The 22308-nt window shown below is 38.3% G+C and overlaps 1 protein-coding gene across 7 annotated transcripts in view; it reads right to left on the reverse strand.

Annotated features, from left to right (window-relative positions):
• The window catches only part of LOC124631093 (RNA-binding protein Musashi homolog Rbp6), a 461305-nt gene that overhangs the window by 27396 nt on the left and 411601 nt on the right, over nt 1-22308 (reverse strand). For all 7 annotated transcript variants that reach the window (XM_047165259.1, XM_047165261.1, XM_047165258.1 and 4 more), the window contains one exon: nt 9566-9648. In XM_047165259.1, the coding sequence (XP_047021215.1) occupies nt 9566-9648 (83 nt within the window). The remainder of the gene's footprint in view (nt 1-9565; nt 9649-22308) is intronic.

Consider the following 22308-nt stretch of genomic DNA (forward strand, 5'->3'; position numbering starts at 1 on the left):
GCAGTAATGAACCGGCCTGCCTTAACGTATGGCCTTTATTGATGACACCCGCGCCCTCAACACACTGCTTTATTGTCACCCTACGCAGCCATAGTTTCAATTACGACACGCTTCTTACGATACTTTACGACGGCCGAAGCCTCGACACATGCTCAGATGAAATCCTAGGCTCTCCCGAGTTCCTTTGTCGAGTTTAATTACTATCCAAAGAGGTCTTGTGAATGGATAATTAATCACGGAATAAGATGGATTACGAACTGGTTGATATTGAATATGAGTAATTAATGTATTAATTTTGCCGCTTCATCTTTATTAGGTTTATATTTTGGTGTTAATTATGGTTATGAAAAATATTTCAGTAAGTTAGCCTTGAAGTAATGGATTTTCCGTTATTGGAATGTTTTTGGCTAGATTAGTAGGTAATTATAATTTGACTGTCGAGATTATTGGCGTGTATAGAGCGTGCGGGTTGCGGGGTGCGGGGTGCGAGGCGTGCGGGCCCTCGAGGGCGGTGTGTACTCGGCTCAAACACAAATTCTGTCGATCGTTAGCCGGTACCACGTGTGATTAATTAAATTTCTTTCACGCTTCGAATTTAAGTTCGAGTAGAAATCGTTAACGGCCGGAAAGGCCTGTTGAGCCGTAATTTACGTCTTTTCATTCGACTTTAGCTACTTGCGTCATTTGAGAATTGCGTGCTGTGTGCCTTATAACCATTAAATTTATATACGTACATAGGAAATTAGGTAGTTGTTCAAATAGTGATTGCCGTCAGATTATGATCATTACTTGTAAATTTTTACCTCAGAAAATATCAAGCTTTATTATTATTTTATATTTTACTAGTGTTATTAATGTAGAATTAATCTGTTATCCGTGTGGAATCGAAAGTATTAACTCTAATGATTTCCTACAGAAGTCGAAACTCATAAATGATCACAAGTAGTTTGGAGAACAGTATTAATATTTTCGAGTAAACATTTAGTGCAACTTATAATTCGTGTGATCACGAAACATCTGATGGGAAAAGTTTGATATCTGGCATACAATCAAAAGTTTTGTGGTACAATAAAACGATGATATCACCGCATAGTTTATAACGCTCACTTCCACCTTCGAACAAGTTGAATTAATTCAAGGGTTGGGCATGTGGGTGCACAATGTCGTTACAAGTAGCGCACTGGACATGTACCGCTGTGTATTATTAATGACAGGACCACACATGTGCCCCATACTCGCTGCATTGTATCTCAATTGGCTCAAGTTTATAGCGAAAATTTTGGGACGGAATAATTTATTTAGATTAGTTTATAATTCAAATAACTTTTAGTGTAATAAACCGGCCAAGTGCGAGTCGGACTCGCGCACCGAGGGTTCCGTACAAATGCTGTATAGATAAAAAGTGAGTTTCGCGCCAACCGTTCAGTTTAGAACAATCATAGTTATGGTAATTTCGTGAGAGTCAAAATAGTTAATATTTTTTATTTTATAATATAACTAAAATAGTAGGCCAGTACCTTGTAAAAGTTATTTAATGAAGTTATTTATATACAACATTTTATAGTCATCATTTAGAAATCTGATTGAAAATAACTAATTATGTCTTAAAAGTCATGGGGCATATCTGACCCGCTTTGTAAAAAGTGGCGGACATGAATCAAAGTAGTTTTAAATCGTGGAGAATGGTATGACGTTTCTTTGAATATAAATATTTTATTAAAATTCCATGGAGACGAATGTCCAGGATCGTTTGAAAAATATAAAAGACAAGCAGTTTCAGAGGATTGTACAGGTTGCAATGCTAGTTTTTATTGTTAAAGACATTTCATAAAGAAGGAAGGTGCCAATCCGGATGACCAGGATCTGATGAGGATCTGGAAACCCTGAGAAATAGAGGGCAACTCTTGAATATTGTAGGCACGCATCGAGTCATAACCAGACATGTGAGTGTATTTTTGAGGGTACTGGTAAACAGTGAAGGTTTGGAGCTGATTTGATTATGGAGACTACAGAGAGTCAAGGGAACTCCCGAACGGTATGTTGCAACTACCACGTGTTTGGGCTTATTTTATTCGTATTGGCGAAGACTTTCCACAAAGATATGTTTGACTGCCATTGTGGGATCGACAGCTAAGATCAGATATAGTTATGGGAACTCCTTTACAATTTATAACGTAACCTTGTGTTGGAGCTTATTTTATTTTAGGTGATGAGAATTCACTACTATAGTTCGGCCATTCAGAGAATGCGTTCCTGACACGTCGCGATTGAACTGACAACGTAACTACATTCATTGATTATTGATATAATAATGTTGTTTTAATGCTCCTCAATTGTTAAAACGGTAAACAACCAGCAAAAATATTTTTATCGTAACTGCAACGCCATTGCAAAGTTACGTCGTCAGTTCAATCGCGACGTGTCAGGAACGCATTCTCTGAATGGCCGAACTATAACTTGGGTTAAAGCAGACCGCCTGACGACTTGTAGCTGTCGAATTGTAACAACGACTTCTAGAGAGTAGGATTCGGGGCTGCTGGCTTTACGTTTCTAGAGCCTTGACAAAAGTGTAATTCTGTCCCTTTCTTTGTTTTATAAAGTCGGCATTATTTTATTTTGTAGCATTTTACAGACAAATCCAACTTCAAACATAAAAAAGCAACAAGAAAACAAAAGCAAGAATGAAATTAAAAAGATGTTAGGTGCATCGGTCTAGAAGTCGGTGTCTAGAGGATGCATCTATATTTATTTAACCACCGAGATCTAGACCGATGCATATAAACAGTTTTCTTGTTGTTTTAGAAGTTGTTTTTTTTTATTGTAAAAAGTTTTTATTTTTAACTTTTGTGAAAAGTTCTCGTCAATACGAATAATATAAGCCCAAACACGACGTAACTAAAACATACCGAGTTCTCTCGACTTTCTCACGTCTCCATCATCAGATAAGCTCTAAACCTTCACTGTTTGATAGTATCACCAGACATACATCTGAGAATCAAGTTTTAATCCTATGCATGCCTACAATTTCTGATAGTTGCCCTCGATTTCTCAGGATTTCCATCATCAGATCCTGACCTGATGACAATGGAAATAAACGGCGAGTATACTCTTTCACTACAAAGAAATGATTTCTCAAATCCGTCAAACTTGGTCGTTTAAATTCCCCGTTGAAATGAGGAAAATATTTGATGTTTACACCTGATTTTCTCTAGATTCCCATGGTTCACATTGATGCGACTAATGCCATAGTAAATCAGAGCCTTTATCATTATACTGTGCTATATTTCGTTCGTATCCGCCGTGGGTATGGTTTTCATACTAAGGTGCCCAATGACCTTTGAATGATTTAAATTTTTTCACAGTTTAGAGGCCATTGTATTTAAGAAGTGTTTGATTTGAATTTCACTTTTTATTCAAAACTTTAATATCTCTACGCGTTCATGTGAAAAAGGGTAGGTAGTAAGTTTATAATTATTAAAAAATATTTTATGTCATGTAAGCAAAAATAATATTTTAATATTTTTTGTAACTTCAAATTTATCATTTTCGCAATTTTTCCTTTATCTGTACTATATAACGTTGCTTCGTGCCGAATTTTAAGATTCTGAGTTCACGGGAAGTACCTTGTAGGTTTTGATTCCCTAGCGTGTGACGGAAATTCGTCTAAGGTGTCGGTAAAACTGCTGTATCTTTTGATCGCGTTAACTTAGAAGTTTGATTTTTTCATTACTTAAAGGGACAATAGACCTATGTATTTGGCATAAATTTCAATTTGGTACCTTTATTCGTTCGTGAGAAATAAGGTAGTAAGTTTCATTTTATTAAAATATTTTTATTATATTATATAACAAAAAAAATGAGATTTTCGCAATTTTTCCTATATTTGCATTATATAACAATGCTTCATGCCAAATTTCAAGATTCTGAGTTTACGGGAAGTACCCTGTAGGTTTTGATTCCTTTGCGAGTGTCGAGAATTTGTTGAAAATATCGACATAATCGGTTATATCTTTTGATTGGCTTGGCTTAGAAGCTTGATATTTTCACAGCCTAAAGGGACAATAGACCCGAGTATTTCATGTGAATTTCAGCTTGATACGTCCACGCGTTCTTAAGATAAAGGGTCTTGACAGACAGACAGACAGACAGACAGACAGACAGACAGACAGACAGACGGACAACAAAGTGATCCTATAAGGGTTCCGTTTTTTCCTTTCGAGGTACGGAACCCTAAAAATGATTATATTAATGCTTCAGAATAATAGGTTATCTTTTTAAAAGAACTAAGAAATAACTGCTATATCATCAACTTCTTCAGTGAAATAAGATACCAGCAAGTTTAACAATCTGAATGTAATTGCTCATTAAAACCACAAAACCTTGGCTAAGACTAGAAAATCCTGCTGGCACAGTAGCAGCCGTAATAAAATTGTAATACCAAAGCTTTTCTTTAATAAAAACAATCAAAACTTTATCAAAGAAAAGTCAAGAACCGCAGACAATAGTAACGCAAGTAAGGAAAAAAATGGATTTCAATCTATTCTACTAACCCTACAAAAGACAAAGTGAAAACGTTCATTTCAAAATATCAATCCGGTACCTTATATTCAAGTTTTGGCATTCAAACGAAGTCCCTTTTATTCTTCAATCATTACATTCTTTCTGAATAAAAAAGTTAGAAAAGGACTAGACAAAATCCATCCAAATCTTGGGCCCACAACTTGCCAATTGCAAGTTTCAATGAAAAAGGACGGTCGCACGGACCGACTGATATATAGAAGGCGCAAAAATGGCCGCGGACGAATCGATAAAGCTTAGAAGAAGCGCGCTGGGTCCTGCTAAAACGGGAAGTTTATGGTAATCACGGCTGCGGAGGAACTCGTGATTGATTATTGTAGGCGACCTACTGCGCCCGGCCCACGCCCACCGCCACTGCCGGCCACCACATGTGCTGTCCGTTTTCTTGTACAACTATAATTTTCGTAAGAACCTTTTTGCGAACGTGCCCGCCGAAGCTATATATTAATGGCAGCCGTGACTGTGTGCAATAGAAGCCTGCCCTTATCTGTGTATCTATCGGCGCGTCCGCTACGCATGGGTGTGTAGCCATTCTTTAATGCGCCAGTAACGACAAGGGTGCCACTCCCAGCCCCACGGCCTGTTAAGACGCTAAGAGAAATGGCGATTGAAGATCCCAAGATTTAAGTGGCAGTTTCAAATGTGCCTACTTTTAGTGTTATTTCCTAAACGGAAACCATTTGTTTGCCTCGTGCACGATCGACGAGAAAAATTTACGCAATACTCGAGTATTATTTTCTCAGAAGTGTTTATGCGAAGAGATTGCTTCGAGAGAAGTGCACTTGCACTTATATTCGTTTATATCGCTATGTAAAATGTATCTGAAAACACGAAAATATACTTTGGAAATATTAAAACGCATATCGGTGGCAGCGCGTGCGTTCAAAAAGAGAAGTTGTGTATGAATCATCGAGTAGTGCTGTCACGTTGTTTTGGAAAACCATTAGTTAAAAGTCCAATAAAAACTAGTGGTACTCGTGAAATAAAACCGAGCCGGGTGTGTTCACTAGTGTGACTTACGTTATGTGGAACTTGGGCAACTTGTAACACGCTACTGATATTTCCGACCGAAACTCAAAATAAATTCTCGCCCAAATATGACATGAGATTGGGGAACTGTTATTTTATAAATATCGCTGTCCTAAGTCCAAGTGATATGTCGCACGGAATTTATAGTTCTACTTTTATATTACGGTGTAGGCCGAACTTGTGCAGAAGTTTGGGAGTAAGAAAGCTAAATATTTAACGTCGTTCGTGACAGCCGGCAGTGTTATGATGGAACATGCTATTTCGGGACATTTAGTAGAAAATGTTGGGCGCCAAAGTTGATGCGTAAACCCTCATATATCGCTTGCAATATGACTTTAACAGGTGCGACGTCGTAAAGAAGCACAGGTGTTCGTCCTCGGGACGGTTAAATCCGCCAAATAGAAATTGATGTTAGTAGGTGAAATCTAAACTACACTATATTTTAGCCATTTAGAGGCGCGTCGGTGCTTTGTTGTTAAAATTCATGGTAAGCGGAAGCAATTAAGGGAGTAATATGTAAGAACGTAATGGAGTGACGGGAATTTGTTGCCAGCGTTTTAATGGACGTCCGTATTTATGTTTCAAAATGCTGCACCGCGAGCTTTCCTGTCTCTTCGCATTAATAATTATCACAATCATTTATAAAGCAATTATATGAATACGGGGTCTTATTAAAAACGTCATTATGTATTTAGTTAATGTCGGCTTTATTCCTGTGTTATTTTGTTTAAGTATTAATTGCAATTCAGTTAATATTTACAACGGAAGCCTGGGCACGAAATGATCATTTTATACCTGAAAATTAATGGTCGACATTCTTAAATAAAATCATCTTCAAAGGTAAATCTTCGTAGTTAATAAGACCTCCACAGTAATATAATTTAAACAAGCAAAGAGCAACAGTCTAACTTGTACAATACCATTAAAAACTGGTGACAATTTAAAAACAAAATGACAATCCAGCGTCGCCATTTAAATCTGTGTCATTTACTCCTCGCTCATTAAACACAAAAATCGTCAAAGAAATAAAGATATTTTTTATTATTCAAAGTGAGCCGCAGTATCACCCTATCACTTCGTGCGGGAAGGCGGTACGGCTATTAGCTTAACGACCATTTTAATATAAGAGATGACATATTAAATTTACGAGGGCAAGCTACCCGTAGCGTAAGCGTTGATGGTGACGTGACGCCTCTGTCTTCTTTATTGCGTACGTAAATATAACTATCAGATGTGTTTATGATATGCTAAGGCGAATTTTTAATGGCCGGAATCGTTTACGAGTCACGTACAGTGTATACAGTGTGAAACTGATGATCGTAACTTTAATACTGTGACTGTGAAGTGCGCGTTAAGAGAGTTCCCCTGAGCTTCAGGCTCAGTGAGCGTATCGTGTAAGAAAACACATCCTTTTTGGAATCGAAGGAATAAGTTTTCGTTTATTCTGAAGGGTTGTTTGTTTTGATTCGGAAATGAACGGATATGTAGTTCATCGTAATTCTTAAATAAATATTTTAAGAAAGAATTATGTATGCTAAATAAGTGTGAGATTTGATTAAACAATTTTCCTAAGTCATTGAATTTATTATGCGAAAATAACAATGTAGGTACGTTTACTTTTATTTTAATATCGATACGTACATCGGTATAACAAATATAAGACTTTTAAAAGCCGTCGTGTAATCCGAAGCTCAGTAACCCTCGCGTTAAACAAACATTGTCTTTACTTTGTGACTCAAACGTCGTTGTTCACGTAAACTCAGTTAAACCCGAACCCGTAACATTGATCATTTTCTCCGACACGCAACAAAAAAGGGACGAAATAATAAACGATTAGTTTCCTGCTCCGCCGTATATACATTACGCGGATCGCAGGGAGAAAAGCTTGCTTCATGCACACCTCTCGTTTCGCACGGAAGCGAACCGTAATTACTCTAAAACACTACCCATTTGTTTGATGTCTTTGTTCGTTGTTTGCTCCACTTAGGGCGAGCATCACCCTTGCGATTCCGTCCGACACATGCCGTGAGTTTGGTACAGCCATTAGGTGCGAGACAATGGGGCAAGACACAAAAAACAAGCATTAATAATCAGGAATATGCATCGACAACGGGAAAGGGTGGTATCTATTCCCCAGCCCTTTCAGCGGGGACGAGAGATAATGGCGGTGGAAACTTCAAGCGACAAAGACAATGGTAATGGCTCGAATAGGTACCTATAGGTAGCGCCGATTTTTCGTACTTTTTCTGCGTACTTTGTTCTTCGCAGCGCAAGTATGTAGGGTCCCATTGTTTCGGCGAGAAAGCCGGAGTGATTGAATTGTTTATATCACTCGCTCGCAGACAAAAGCATCTTTAACGTGACGACATCTCATTATAATAATTAACAAGCGGTAACTTTATTATTACCGTTAACATAAATACTTCAAACATAAGAAAGACTATATTTCATGAAATAACCATTGATATTGTGTGTTGACTAGGTTATGTTTGGTTAATTATCCCTTATAGTGTTATCAAACGTCGCGTGGATGACCACAGTAATTTGATTATGTCCCGAAATTTACATTAAAATAATAAAGTGGTATTAGAGAAAGACAATAGCTGTGTTGTGCGTGTTATAGTCGGCTACAAGTTAATCGGGGGCAAGTTTTATGGGCGCACATGATTGTAATAGTCTTGTAAAGGATAACTGGTAATGTATTACGACAAATGGACGGCGTTCAACTACACAGCGCAAGTCAAATAAATAGAAAAATAAAACCCTTTTTATGTTACGTTCATTTCGATTTAATGGAAGAAATCGAAGGAATAAAATGCATAGTTAAAAGTTTGGATGCGCCTAACGTAATTTTAAAGCGAATAGACGGACAAACGGGTGGACTAAAGCGCTAACTACTGCAATTAAGCCGTTAATCTATCCAGTGTTAGCAAAGTTCATGGCTACATCTGGAATACACATGTCACAGCGCCGCCCCCTCCCACGTGGAGGGGAAAAATCTAAACACAGTAAAAGCCGGCTTTCGTGGCATTTTATTGGCTCCATTTGGAGCCCCGCCAGCTCTGTTCCTTCGCCTCTAATTGATATCTGACCGGAACGTTCATTTTACGTACGTAGATTTCTTGTAGACAAGTGTTTTGCGTAAAGTTTCATCACTGGGTCGCTGTTTAGTGAATTTATTTTAGTAATAATTAAAAAATAATTTTCTTACAATTCAAGTAGAGGTTACTTTGACGCCAAGACTTAGCCATGTTTTAATGAAGAACGAATGAAGTAAATACAAGGATATAACACTTCACGTGTAAATAATTAAATTCTCACTTGGCAACCCTTCCTATGCATTAATGAGTGCAAATGAATATCTAACTCTAAAGGACGTCAACGTTAATAAATAAGGTACAACTCGGTATGTAAAGTTAAGGCTGGTTTATACCCAGTAGCAAGCTGATGTATGTTGCTAACAAGGATGCAAGCAATATGGAGTACCTACATATATTGCCACATGACGCACCGATGCCTGATGCATGAATAATGTCGCATCGTGCGTTTGTAAAGCTTGTGGTACACGACGTTGCGACCATGTAAACTCGCCTTTATAAGTTCCTTATAACTGTGAAACTTTTGCTCATTTGTCTAACATACGAAGTTTTAGGATAACATCTAATCGGTAAAGTAGGATTGTAACGTTTTTGTAGGAGAATGAAAGTACTATTCTTATTTGATGTGGTTTCTTGTTTATTGTCGAGATTATTTATTATTGTGTATTGATGTACTGTGAATAGGGATGGGGAACAAGTTTGTTTAGCTTGACTTGTGTTACTAAAGGTTCTGTAATATCCTCTGTTACATTTTAAGCATATTCGCTCGCTGAAGACTGATTCTTATGACTTTTCAATAGATTTTGTAAGTATACGAACTCGCCTACAATAATACAATTAGTAAAAATATAAGAACTTACCATTTTGTTGTTGATTTCGTGAAAATGTATTTCGCACACTTTATCTACTATGTCTTCACTTTGAAACGTGACGAAGCCAAAACCTGAAACAAATAAACATTTATATTAGTTAAATGTACATAGTTACTTAGTTTTAATGCCTTAAATAAGTTTCACGAAGTACTTTTAAAATAAATCATTTTGAAAGACTGTACCTTCCATATTTTTGTACTTATTATGATAAAGGATTAGAGAGTATAACCTCAAAACCTCAGAGCAGTCAAAAAACTTTTCAAATACGCCTTTCAAGTTATTAGAACGTTAAAAGTCTTTGCTTTGATATCGTTTTAATTAAAGGCTATTCGCGTCGAGTTAATTTCAAAAGGCGCGTCAATCAGTTTTCGACAACACTTATCGAGTATTGTAGTGTTCGGGGCAGGCTGCGTCTTTGTGCCGGTTTAATAAAACTTGGTGCCGCCGCCATCGCCACCGCCGACAAACCAAACAATACCAGCCCTCGTTTAAACGACGCCAGACATTCACGTGGCCGCAACGACCAACTTCGCCTATATGTTCTCCGTCCGACTCAAAAGATCGCTCAAGTTCGCCCCCGTACATTCATGAATTACAAATTGCAATTTTGAGTTTCGCACTCCAATCGCTTTCCGATATTTACACGATTCCATGCGACAACTCACGACCCAGCTTACAATCTGTCGCACAAATAAATCCATCGAGTTCGAAACACGTCGCTCGGCGCGTCGAGTTCCCGCTCGCAATCACCTGACGAAGACCAAGTTTTCGCCTAAAGTGGCAAACAAAACAAGGCGATGAGCAGGCGTGTTTCTGTCTGCTAACGATTAAGACACACATACGTGACGTATCCACCCACGACGACAAATAGCATTAGCGAGCCGCTCCGCAAACAATGAGTGGCGCCGCGATTATGCTGACACGTACACGGACCCGCGCCCTATCGCTACAACTTCTCGTCCCGTGTCCACGTGTTGATATGGGCACGTGTGAGCGACATACATCTTCATGAGGCGGGATCAACGTCGCTATCCCAAAGTTATACAGAACCGTTTCAAAACTGAACTTGTCTTACAATAGCCCTCAGCGACGAGGCGCTAATCGATACCCTTGTAAATGTTACGGCCGAGCCGATACTTATAATCTGACAGTGCGGCTCTTTGTTCATATTTAGTTCATCACCTTTCACGACTTCAGCTGGCCTAAACAAACAGCACGATCCGGCCCCAAACTAGGGCGCACTTGGTATTTCACGCGTGGCCGGGTGGCTTTGCGTAGGAATCGAGGCAAAGATAGTAACACCCCGAAAAGGCAAATAGGGGTTCAATCGAGTTCCGTTAGATGACCGTATTTTCTTTATGCATTATAAGGTCGGTGCGGTATATCAAGTGAATCGTTTCTGCGTTATTGCTTTCCCAATAAAAGCGATTGGAAACAATCCCCACTTACATAAAACATGGTGTCGGAAAAGTAGGGAACTTGATAACGCATTGTTTTGATGTTTGGATATTATAAACGAGGCAAAGAGCCAGCTCGCCCGACTGCCATTATGTAGTTGCGTGCCGAGTGGAGGCGATTCCCTCTTATTTATGCGGGTCTGCAAACCGAATAAAGTAGGAAGCAACATCGACGGCCGCCCACTAAACTTATCTGCGGGCGAGATGGCTGAGCAAATATCAAATCGGACCACACGATCAAACTGAATTAACTTCTTCTTAGCAGATTAGCGACGTTCAAATTGTAGATGTTTCGCTGCCGTACACACAAACTGAGCAAATAAATACAATACCCGTAAAGTTTGTAGATGAAACGTTAAGAGAAAAGGGAGAAATAGCATTGTCACTGACCACGTAAAAAGTTTTGGGTTTCGGTGTTGCCTTTGTGTGCTCGCTCTAGATAAATGGGGTATTTTCGTGAAATTCGTCCGCGTCACTTCTCGTAACAATGGCGAAGATAAATAATCTCTGCGTAAGAAAAGGATTCCGTAAACATAATTATTTGAACTCGCAATTGTAGCTGTGAAACGCTAATGAAAGTTCTCCTGGGTCGCTTCAGGAATTAACTTTATTTTTCTCCGACTTCAATTACACTGGGTACCTTTACTTTTTAAGCGGAATACTTTAATTAAATCTGGCGGCTTATAGGTGATCTGAGTCCCTCTGCACTGATTGGTCCTATACTTTGTTTGCTAAATTAAATTCTCATCACTTTGTTTAGCTTAACGTGAAAATTTGAAAATATTTATAAAAGTTCCACACTTTGCAAATATGTAAACATTTTATAACGCTATTTTTAAAACAAAGCTCTATCTGGGTACAATTTATTAAAAAAAATATCGTGAACCTATTTCCATTTCCATATCAATATGTCTGATATGAATAGGCTTATTTCGCTACCCCTCCTCACCCTGTCAAATAAGATCCTCAGCACTATGGCTACGTAAGGTGGAGCGATTTTTATTAATTCCCATCGAGTTCGCACCTGCGATAGCGGCGCTCGTTATTTTAATATAAGAAGCGAGAGGTTGAGGCAAAGATTATGAATGTGTCTCCCGATATCGGATATCTCGACACATCTGTCGGGGGCACGTGGAGCTGACAGTGGGCGGCCGCCCCCCCCGCGTCTCGCCGCGCTCCCCCGCCCCCAATCGGGGCCATAGGCAGTATAATCTGCCCCGCCACTGTATGAAACACCGGCCGGTGGCGTTTATGGCGCTATAATAACCGTATAAAACGCGACTTATTGTAGGCGTCGATAACGGACGTTATACAACCTTAGGCCTTCACTTTGTGCCACGCCGAAGCTTCGGGCTCTGCCACATTTTTTCTATGTTACCTCCACTCCCGAATGCTATAATGGAATTTATTGCGATATCTTCCACTAATGTAATTCCCGCAGTATTCATTTGTCTAATTGAATATTACATTAGGCCATACATTATGCACAAGGTACGTACTGCGAGGTATAAACTAAATAAGAACTCGCTGGTTCGCCTTCGATTTGTATTTTTGTTGGCACACTAATGCAGAATTTCTTCTCGAACATGCAGATTTCCTCAAGATGTTTTCCTTTACTGAAAATAAATATTTACCTGCGCTGCGAAAAATTCAATGGTGCAAAACGTGGATAGAACGTGGCTCACGTACGAGATTAATTCTCTATCGATCCTATCAATAGGTACTTGAATTTAGCATGGGTGATCGCGCCAGACTCCCACCCATGTCTGTGTACTTACTTGTTGTCATTTCCAGAACAACAACTGTACAAGTAGGAGTTAATAAACAGTAGCTCGTTACAGACAAAGTGAGTCAACAGGACTCATTGTAGCGTCAATTTTGCTTGTTTTTGTACAGAATAAAAGTAATGTTGTATGTCAGCGATAACTAGCAAGTTTTCATTAGGAGCGCGCTCAACAAGCTCTCAAATGATCAGCGGAGTTGGCCGGTGGCGCTCGACGTCACAACTTTTGTTATTGTTTCGTTTCATTATTGTAATACGAAATACGCGGCACAATAATTAAGAGATCCTCGTCTTTCGCCCCTCTGACGTCATAGTTGGCCCAAACTTTTATCAACCGGCTCTCATCGTGACAGAATGTTTGCTACGTAAATAATTGCCGGATTGCTTCTGAGCTCAGCTAATAATAACAAGTTAATCGCAATAGTTATTATCGAGGAAAAGGCTAGGGTAGAAGAAACGGGATTGCCTACGTCAAGCGCTGTTACGCGATCAATGTATATTAGAAACCTATTAACTGAACATTTGTTTCTTGGTGGGCGGTCACCTAAGAACTAACTAGCTAGAAGCTATTTTCGTAAAAAAAACACATTCTTAGTAGGTACATATTGTCGTCTGAAAGCGGTAGAGTAGCGGCCTCGGCTCACGCCTATTGGATATCGAACCAGTTCCAATCAGTTTTTTCAGCTTTACGTTCAATTAATCACAGGAAAATATCGTGGCGAGGCGCGCGGATGAGGTAAAAAAATATATAACACATAAAAAGTCTCAAGCACCTAATACGAATTTTATGTCTATAAATCACACTAAAGCTGAAACTGCAGAACGAAACGATTCTTTTCAAGTTATTTTCTTATCAACATTACAGGAGAGTATTACACTCCAGTTTGTACTAATGGATGATTGATCGCACTTTCATACAAGTTCTTATTAGATATTTATTTCTGTTTCAACTAGTGCTCGGTATGTAGGTAAAATAACAGTCGTACATTACGCTGCTATATTATTATGATAAAGTAATCTATCGAGGATTCAAATAGTTCATCGTAATAGCCGCTTCAAAATAATACGCCGAGTCCCGTGCCAATACAAATACGCGCCGCTCCTAATGCATTCGCAGTGAGGTGCAGTCTAAATGTAAACTTTCGGCAAGCTAAGAAAATGGCGAATAAACGCTGGAAAGAATTGGCTCATCCTCATTTTCTCTATTGTTAAGTTGAATAGGACACGAACTATCAACTTGCTAGACGCGCTGATTGTGTGGAGACACCTTTATTGTCTACGTTCAGGTAAGTAAAATAGAAACATTGCTCCTACGACGCTTTTTCCGTCAAGATGTTCAACTTTTAAAATCTCGAAGTTGCTCCAAGTTGTTTTATTGCTTCAGAAACGTTTTAAAGCTTTTGACACAAAAAGAATTTTCGGACTCGTACCCTAGTGTTTGGCGAAGAATTCGCAACATGATTTCTTGTAGAAGAGTGCGCTGTGTTGTGACGTATCTACAGCGTGGCCGGACTACCTAATATTACAGAAAATGTTCTTTAAACGTGGTTACTTGAGCAGCTCTAAGAGGACTTATCAAAAGGCGTGAGAGGAAATTATGCCATAAATCAAACACATCGAAATTTTTTAGAGCGATCAGTAACATGAGAAATATTTGGGAGAGTGGCCGTTAGGCCGCAAGCGACAGGACAATTTATCAAGGCGACGGTACCCTCGTCCAATCGGTTGATAGCAATGCCATAAATATTTACTTTAATAAGATTCCGTCCTTTTTATTCGCGTGTGTTTTACGACACTGCTTGGCCCGTGATGTTAACCTGGTAGCAGCGTAAGCGCATTGTTTTTTATAGTGTCGGAATTTGTTGCGGAGTAAGTGAATATCTGTGACCCTGTCGTAATAGATTGTAAAGCTGTGGACTGTGGCAATTGACTGCGTTCTGTCTGGACAGATCTTTTATATAATACAGTTGAAGTTACAACTGTGATAGTAAACTTTTTATGCATTTTGCGTCATAAATGTATGCATTAAATGAAGAATGGTGTATTAGTAATTAGGTTTCAGGGTTTTGTGACTCTACTTTAGATACTTCTGTCATTATATTAGATACTCCTTCCTTGTAGTTTATGAATTCAATAGCCGCTTAAAATGTATATTAAATTTTCCATTTATACATAGTTTTTTTTTGGTATCATATACATAGCAAATGTACCATTTTATTTTCGGATTGGAAAAAACCGACTTTATATACTTTGCCCAAATCCAAAAACAACCATAAAGATTTTAGTATGTAAAACGACAAAAACGCCACCTATTTGTGTCACAAAAATATTGTTAAGAAAACTGTAAAGCTGATCGTTCGTCGCACGGAACGGAGCAATAAGAATTTGATGAATTTAATACTATATAACCCGAATTCTAGCGATTTATAGCACATAATAATGTAAATGGAACATTGTTGAAGAATAACCAATTTTTCTATGAACGTCATAAACATTGTTTTACGATGGCTTGGGTGAGTCTAGCTGGAACAATTTACTAAGTAAGCTATTTATTGCAACTTTAACTTAGTTCCTGTTTTGTTCTTAGTATTTTATTTTGATCAGCATGCTATTGTGGACTTACAAGTGGTAGTGGACAATGTATGCTTCTTTTTGTGGGTTCAAATAAAAGCAAATAATTATTTTATAATCTTATCATTGGATTACGGTAGCTTATAATCAATGCAATAAATTTTGAAACACATTCAAGTCCCACGCTGGGCGCCAACTCAAAAAAATTGTTTTATCACAACTTTTCATTGAGCTCAAATTATTTTTCAGCTACAAGATTTTTTATTTATTTATTAAAGCTCCCTAAGTCGAGCTTAACTTACTTATATAGTCGTTAATTTACAGTGTCATTACCATTGTTTAATCTGTAAAATAGTGTACAGTATTTAAAGTACAGAAAATAAAATAGCAATTTGCCGAAGCGAGGATCTATCGAGAACAGCGAGGTAGCGCCATTATAGTGCTCTTAATTGCTTTTAACTCAAACGAGCTACGCGTAACTAGATTACAATGGTGAATTTTATTTGTATGTATTGTCACTTCACGTAAATGTACCGACAGTTACACTTGATCACATTAACATGAATTTCAAACAACAACTTTGTTTCCCAAACCGTTTTAAACTTTTTGGTTATTTGGATAGACGTGTTGTAAAATTGTTCATAATGTAGTCATGAATGCGGAATTTAGTGTAGAATTATTTAGACACTATATAATACAAGTTGTTTTTGAATATTGTGTACAAAATATAAGTTTATTTAGGTATACATATACCTATCTGTTTTTAATAGTTAAGTAGTATGAAAGTTTATTTAATAAAACATGCCTCTCGAGTCATTCTTTTTCCTCCTTCCAAAACAAGTGTATATTCAGGTTGTCACAATCAACTATCGGGATTATTTTTAATTTGCTTAGATAACAAAGACAGTATCCGAGGTAGTCCGGTATGATTGTTGCGGTCATTCGGCATCGCGACAAGATCGTCCCGTGAGCGCGTAATCCCGCCCGGCGACGTGCCCGAGACGCGAGGGACGGGATTTGCGGGATCATCGGACACAAGACGGGAATACCCTTGTTGTGGTTACAACACTACTCCATGTTCTCCGCTATTGTCCATCGAACGATCCAGTTTATTTGCAGAGAGATACTCGTGTTATGGAAAACTTTCCACTATCTGTAAAATTCTGCTTATTTAAACTTAAATATCACAAAAGGAGAAAGTGATACAATAACAATCGCCATCTCCACTCGTGCAAAGTTATAATATTCTATATTGGATTGCTCCGGGAAAAAAGTCTAATGTAAAAGTTATGACGGGGGCGAGTGCATGACTCTGATAATATCGTTTTAATTGCGAATAGCAGTGAATCGAGCGGGCGGAGGGAGAGCCAACATTATGATGCCAGCGGCGCAACCGGGACTTGCGCAGATTGAGAATGAAGAAGCCGCACGTACGGCACGGTTGACTTGTTAAGAAGACCGCAGCGAGAAAACCAAATATTTACAATTGCATCCGAAATACAGAACTTTGCACTCGAAAAAGAGCCATCTTAAAGTTGGTGGGCAAAGTTACGAGGGTTGTATTTCGAGCTGTCCTCGCTTGAGTTGTCGAGTGACCAGTCTCGCACCGGTCCGGGTTATTGCGGGACCGACCTTGTTTGCGCAGCACTACACAACTGTTTCGTGGTAATTTTGACAATATTCCTTGTTCCACGTCATGAGGCGGCTGCAACCGTGATACGATTGTTGCGCACTTTTTATTGTTATTATGTCATGAAATGAAACATTTTCTGTTTGTATTCCAGCACTATTGTAAAGTTCAGTACGCAATCCAAATACAATACTCTGATGGTAGATTTAGTTTTGAACTAGTGCACGCTAGCTACCACTAGGAAGTATTAACTCGGAAAGAAAATTTATAAAATAATAAACAGAGTAGGAATTGTATTGTCAACAGAGTCTGTAAATCTAGTAATAAAAGCGTCCACTCAACGTCGCAATTCACCACATTTCTTCGAGTAGCGGCGGGCGAGGACGGAGTTGGGAAGCCTTAATTTGTCTCTTTCCAACCAGAGACAAAGTGTATTTCTTAGCCTTGTCTATCGGAGGATCGCGGCGGTCCATGTCATCATGGACTTAGTCTAAACGATGCACTTTCTTGTTATCTCAATGTTGGATTATTGAGTTTTATCCTTTGTGTAATAAATAGACGTAAATGCGACGCCGATGATGAGGTTTCACGACGGCGGGATCTAATGATACCGAACAAGTATATTCGTCAATAAAATTCAAGTTGTATCATTTAGGTTTCTTTTTCTGTTGCTTTTATGTCAGTCGTTTATTAAATTATGTCTGGATGGCAGTCGTTAGAGGGGCACACCGACTTATTTACAAGGTGACCTGACTTTAACGTGCTCTATATTTATCAGAAATTTATGGGTCATATCTGTACGGTTGCCATAAAATGTATTTTCAAGGTGAAAACAATGCTTTCAGTAAGGTTGGTTGGATATTTTGCGAACATTTCGGGTCGGAGGCTTTAGACAGCAAGCAATAGAATTTATAGCCAATGCCTGTGTTACGATTCATTTTTGGATTGATTAACAGACAATCGAACGTTTGTTTGGCATGTGAGAGCGATTTCAGTATCATGTTTGTACGTCTATCAGAAAAACTAACGAAAAACTGTTCTCGGTATAAAGGGTTAAGTCGATTCTCAACACATCAGCGCTTCATCCGGCGCTTTGTTCGCGCTAAGGACTTGAACACACACAGAGCACCTGTTTCGAGTGGCGAGCAATAAGTGCTAAACGTATTTGCGTAGCGCGATTACGCGTCGCTCGAGCCGAGCTAAAATTGAGCGCTGAGCTCGAGCACGTAATGATTTTAACGACTGTTCCGATTACACAATAAAAAAGTATTTCTTTTGTTTAAAAACTATGGCATAAAAAGGTCGTTTCTAAAGTCGACCGTTACAAACCAATTGGATCACGGCGTTATTACTATTTAAGTGTTATGCTAATCGAAAAAAAACTTCCAGTCCGATTCACGGTCTACTAAAAGCTCGTAAAGCTCATCTAATCAAAGCCGTTAAGGGGGCATCAGATTACAAATTTACAGGTAGGTCGGCCAATAAAGATGAACGTAAGAGAGAGTTAACTGCGCGAAGTAATCGCGGGCCGAAACGCTGTTTTACGAGTCCGACTTTGCATATCCCGACAGATGTTAGAACAATAAACCCGAAAGAGACGCCCGGGTATTGTGCCGAGTTGTTACTTGTTATTCTGTCGAAATCTATGTTTTAAAGGTTTAGAAACGTGTTCAACTAGAATTTTATGAAACAACTGCGCACCGGTAGGGTTACTCTTTGATTTTTAATGTTCTTGGTGGCTCAGCTTGCGACTGGAAAGTTTGTTATGTCATTTTGTATTTTATGGCAATCATCAACAATGTTACGACTGAATTTATGACTTACAACTCCAAATGTAAACGTGTATTATACATTAATGAATTATGTTGTGTTGGCATACGTTAGTGCTGTCAGTATTAATATACGTATCAACTATGAATCATCTTTACTATAACAAAATAAAATACTAATTCAATTTACCTTCAAAAGAACTTGATTTACCTTTCCACTATGTATAATAAATTATTTTGATAGCAGGATTGGAAATATTTTATGTGAACGGTGAAAATCTCATCCACTACACGTCGAATAAAATCAAACATCTATCACATTTAAAATGGCCGCTGTCTCATTTAAAAATCGAATCCTCTTTCACATTTAAATTTGAAAAGTTGTCGGTGAGCGTCCGACCCGCTCGGTAAAAGGGTATTACTTATGAATCAATAGTTAATGAGTATCAATGGGAGGCTTTTGAAACTCGCCAGCCTCTGTGTGCATTCTCGGCGCATCATTAATATTGAAAGTTACTCGGCCGTCCATTGTCTCTGGAGTGGCCGCCTCTTTGTATATTATGCGTCTACTTCTGTACGGAAGCGAACAACTCATTTCCTTTACACAAAACTTTTACTTGCAAAAATATTGCATCGTCTCATTTTCTCAGCTCGTCACCCGATTTTGTTTGTTTTGCGGCATTTCATATTTACATCGGAAAGTATCAAAATTAAGTGTAATATCGGATTTAATGAACGCTAAAGATGTTTGTTAATATTAAAGGGTATCTGCAGTAAAGCGCCACGGCCCATAACGCGCGTTAGGTTTTGGTTACGTTCAGGCTTTATGAGCAATATACATAATAATGAAAACGGCTGCGTAAGCACAGATAATAATCATATGTGCGGAGGCATAACCGTATTGCACAGTCGGCATATGCGATTGTGGTCGTGCGGATCCGTTCCATTCGCGTCGTTTCGCTCCAAACTAGTTCCAATCAAATGCGAGCACCGATCGTATGCGTTCCGCTGCTGTCGTAATGTTTATAAACTTAGGCCGGGGATCTAGGAAACGGGAGCCAATATAGACCGTTCGCCCGAAAACACCATAATAGGCATCAGTAAAAATACTGTCTGGAAAAATTCGACGGCTGCGAATAAATGAAGTTAGCCCCTTACTATTTTTCCCGTGAAACTATTTTAATTAAAGCCGCTCGAATGGAAGGAGTTTATAGAGGGACAAATCGGTCGGCGGCCGATAGATTGGGAATGTTCAATTTCGGGGGCGGCCTCTCGATGAAGCTTGGAGGCTGGCAGTAATTGTCGTGGTCATTAACATTTACGATAATGACTGGATAGGATTGACGTGGCTGGTTATCGCAGCATCCGATATGGCGGAGACGTCGTATAATCCACACTAGGACACGTTACGCCACCGCGGGGTTAGCTCCGAGACGGATGCTAATACCCTATTTGGTTACACGCGGTTAATAATAATTGATCTTGAATTTTGATCCCGTAATAGTCATGGTGAATGAGTCGGTAGGTAGTTGTTCCTAAGTATCAAGGATAATATTCGATTTAAAAAATGAGTTGCAAAAATATATTTCTAAACAAATGCACAGCCCAACATAGTGAAAATATTTTATTCACTCGTAGAAACTTGCTGTGACCTACTTCAATAATCTAAAACATGTTCATAATGTATCAAATGAGAAAATAATTCGCATTACAATCGTACATTTGTTCACTAGAGTACTTCCAACACGTGAAACATGTTTAGACGAGGGCGTAATGGGATTAAATTTTCAGACAAATGTATAACAAAATTGGAGTATTACATTATGTCGTGTCTCATTATTTTAGGTCAAGATTTACACAGAAAATGTCTGATGTTGTTATTTAAGAATTTCCACAAAATTATTTTAGTTAGATTTTTTGCAGGAACCTACAATTTTATGTTTTTTTTTTTGTGCCATAATAATCAATGTATGTATATTAAACCTTAAAGTATCTTAATTCATAACCACTTTTGGGTTCCTTAAAAAGGACAAAAGGACTATTCTTCCTCTACTTAAGTCAACCCACAAAACATCAACTCAAGACCAACAAATAATCTTGAAAGTATCAACAAAAATAGTCCCAAATCAGGTCCCACAATATCATTTTAGGTTACCCAGAAAAACGTAACAAACCCTTTCTGTGGAACACAATGGGCTACAGTGTTAGTTCAATCCGCTTAGTCACACACTGCCACGCTAGCATTATTATGTGCTTGTTTCGAGTCACGGACGAGTCATTAAGGCTTCGGGATGCTCTCGTCTCGAAGAAGCCATCTGCATGATTTGCGCATATTAATAATGCCGAGCTTGCATGTAACAGCATACACGATATAACGACGAACATATTATAATTTGGCGATGAACGTTTCGGTTTAATTTAGACGGTTCCGCCATTTTCATTTCCAAGATTTGCATGTAACAGGTTGTGTTTTACGTAGGATTTATAGGAATGCTTATAAGAGATTGTTGTATACTGAAATTCTGTTTTTATATGGAGGTTAGTTATCAAATTCATGAGACAACATTACGTATACTGTTTTGTTGTGTAAGACAATGTTACGTTTCACACGTAACTTGAATGTTGACGTTTCCAGCTGGATTATCATAATGCTCGCAAAACTGTTTCACTACGCATTTACTTGATAACAGGTGTAAATAAGGTCGAATAAGTCATTTCGTCGACGTGGCCTTGAGGAGGTGAAAACGTAGGAAAAGTACCGAAACATTTACTCACGAAAACAATGAAATACGTCCTCCAAGCTAAGGAAATTCAGCCAAGTTTCTGTATGTATACCTAACATGCGCTAATAGCACGTGAAAAACATAAATCTTAAAAAAACTACGCATACAATTTCGTAAAAAGGTGTCTTTTTAAAAAAAAAGTGTATAATCTTTGTATTCAAAAAAGTTTTTTCAAAACCTTTATGCCAAGACGTGGCATGTATGCACTTCGGCAAAGACGTAGCCTCGCGATGAGTAGGTACACTATGTAAACACACCTTTAAATGAGATATTAGGCTGGGGTTCCACTCGCAGCGGGTAGTGGATTACTTTTACGAGCAGACGTGTACGAATCTGCAAACTTTCTTCATAAAGCTCTAGAAGCATCTAATTCATTTCTTTTCAGCGCATGATACACTCTTAATTAGATTTCCAAATAACAAACTGCGTTAAGCTAAAATTAATGAGTACTAATTAAACTAAAAACAAACTAGAGTAAAATAATAACGAACTCGCATAATATCTTGGTCTAATGACTTCAATTTGTTTCATGTAATATCGTGTGATAAATAACAACTAGACTATGTTTTTAAATCAAGATAAAGCATAGTTCACATATATTTTAGTGAAAGTGAAAATGTTTTTGCGTTATTTCGCTTTCGTGTATCACACCCATATTTTAAGGTTAGGTTTTTCGATTTATTAGACAAGAAATTATATTTATGGTCGTAATAAACGATTACACATAAGTGAGTTTGT

This window comes from Helicoverpa zea, chromosome 6 (genome assembly GCF_022581195.2).
Source record: "Helicoverpa zea isolate HzStark_Cry1AcR chromosome 6, ilHelZeax1.1, whole genome shotgun sequence".
Taxonomy (NCBI): Eukaryota; Metazoa; Arthropoda; class Insecta; order Lepidoptera; family Noctuidae; genus Helicoverpa; species Helicoverpa zea.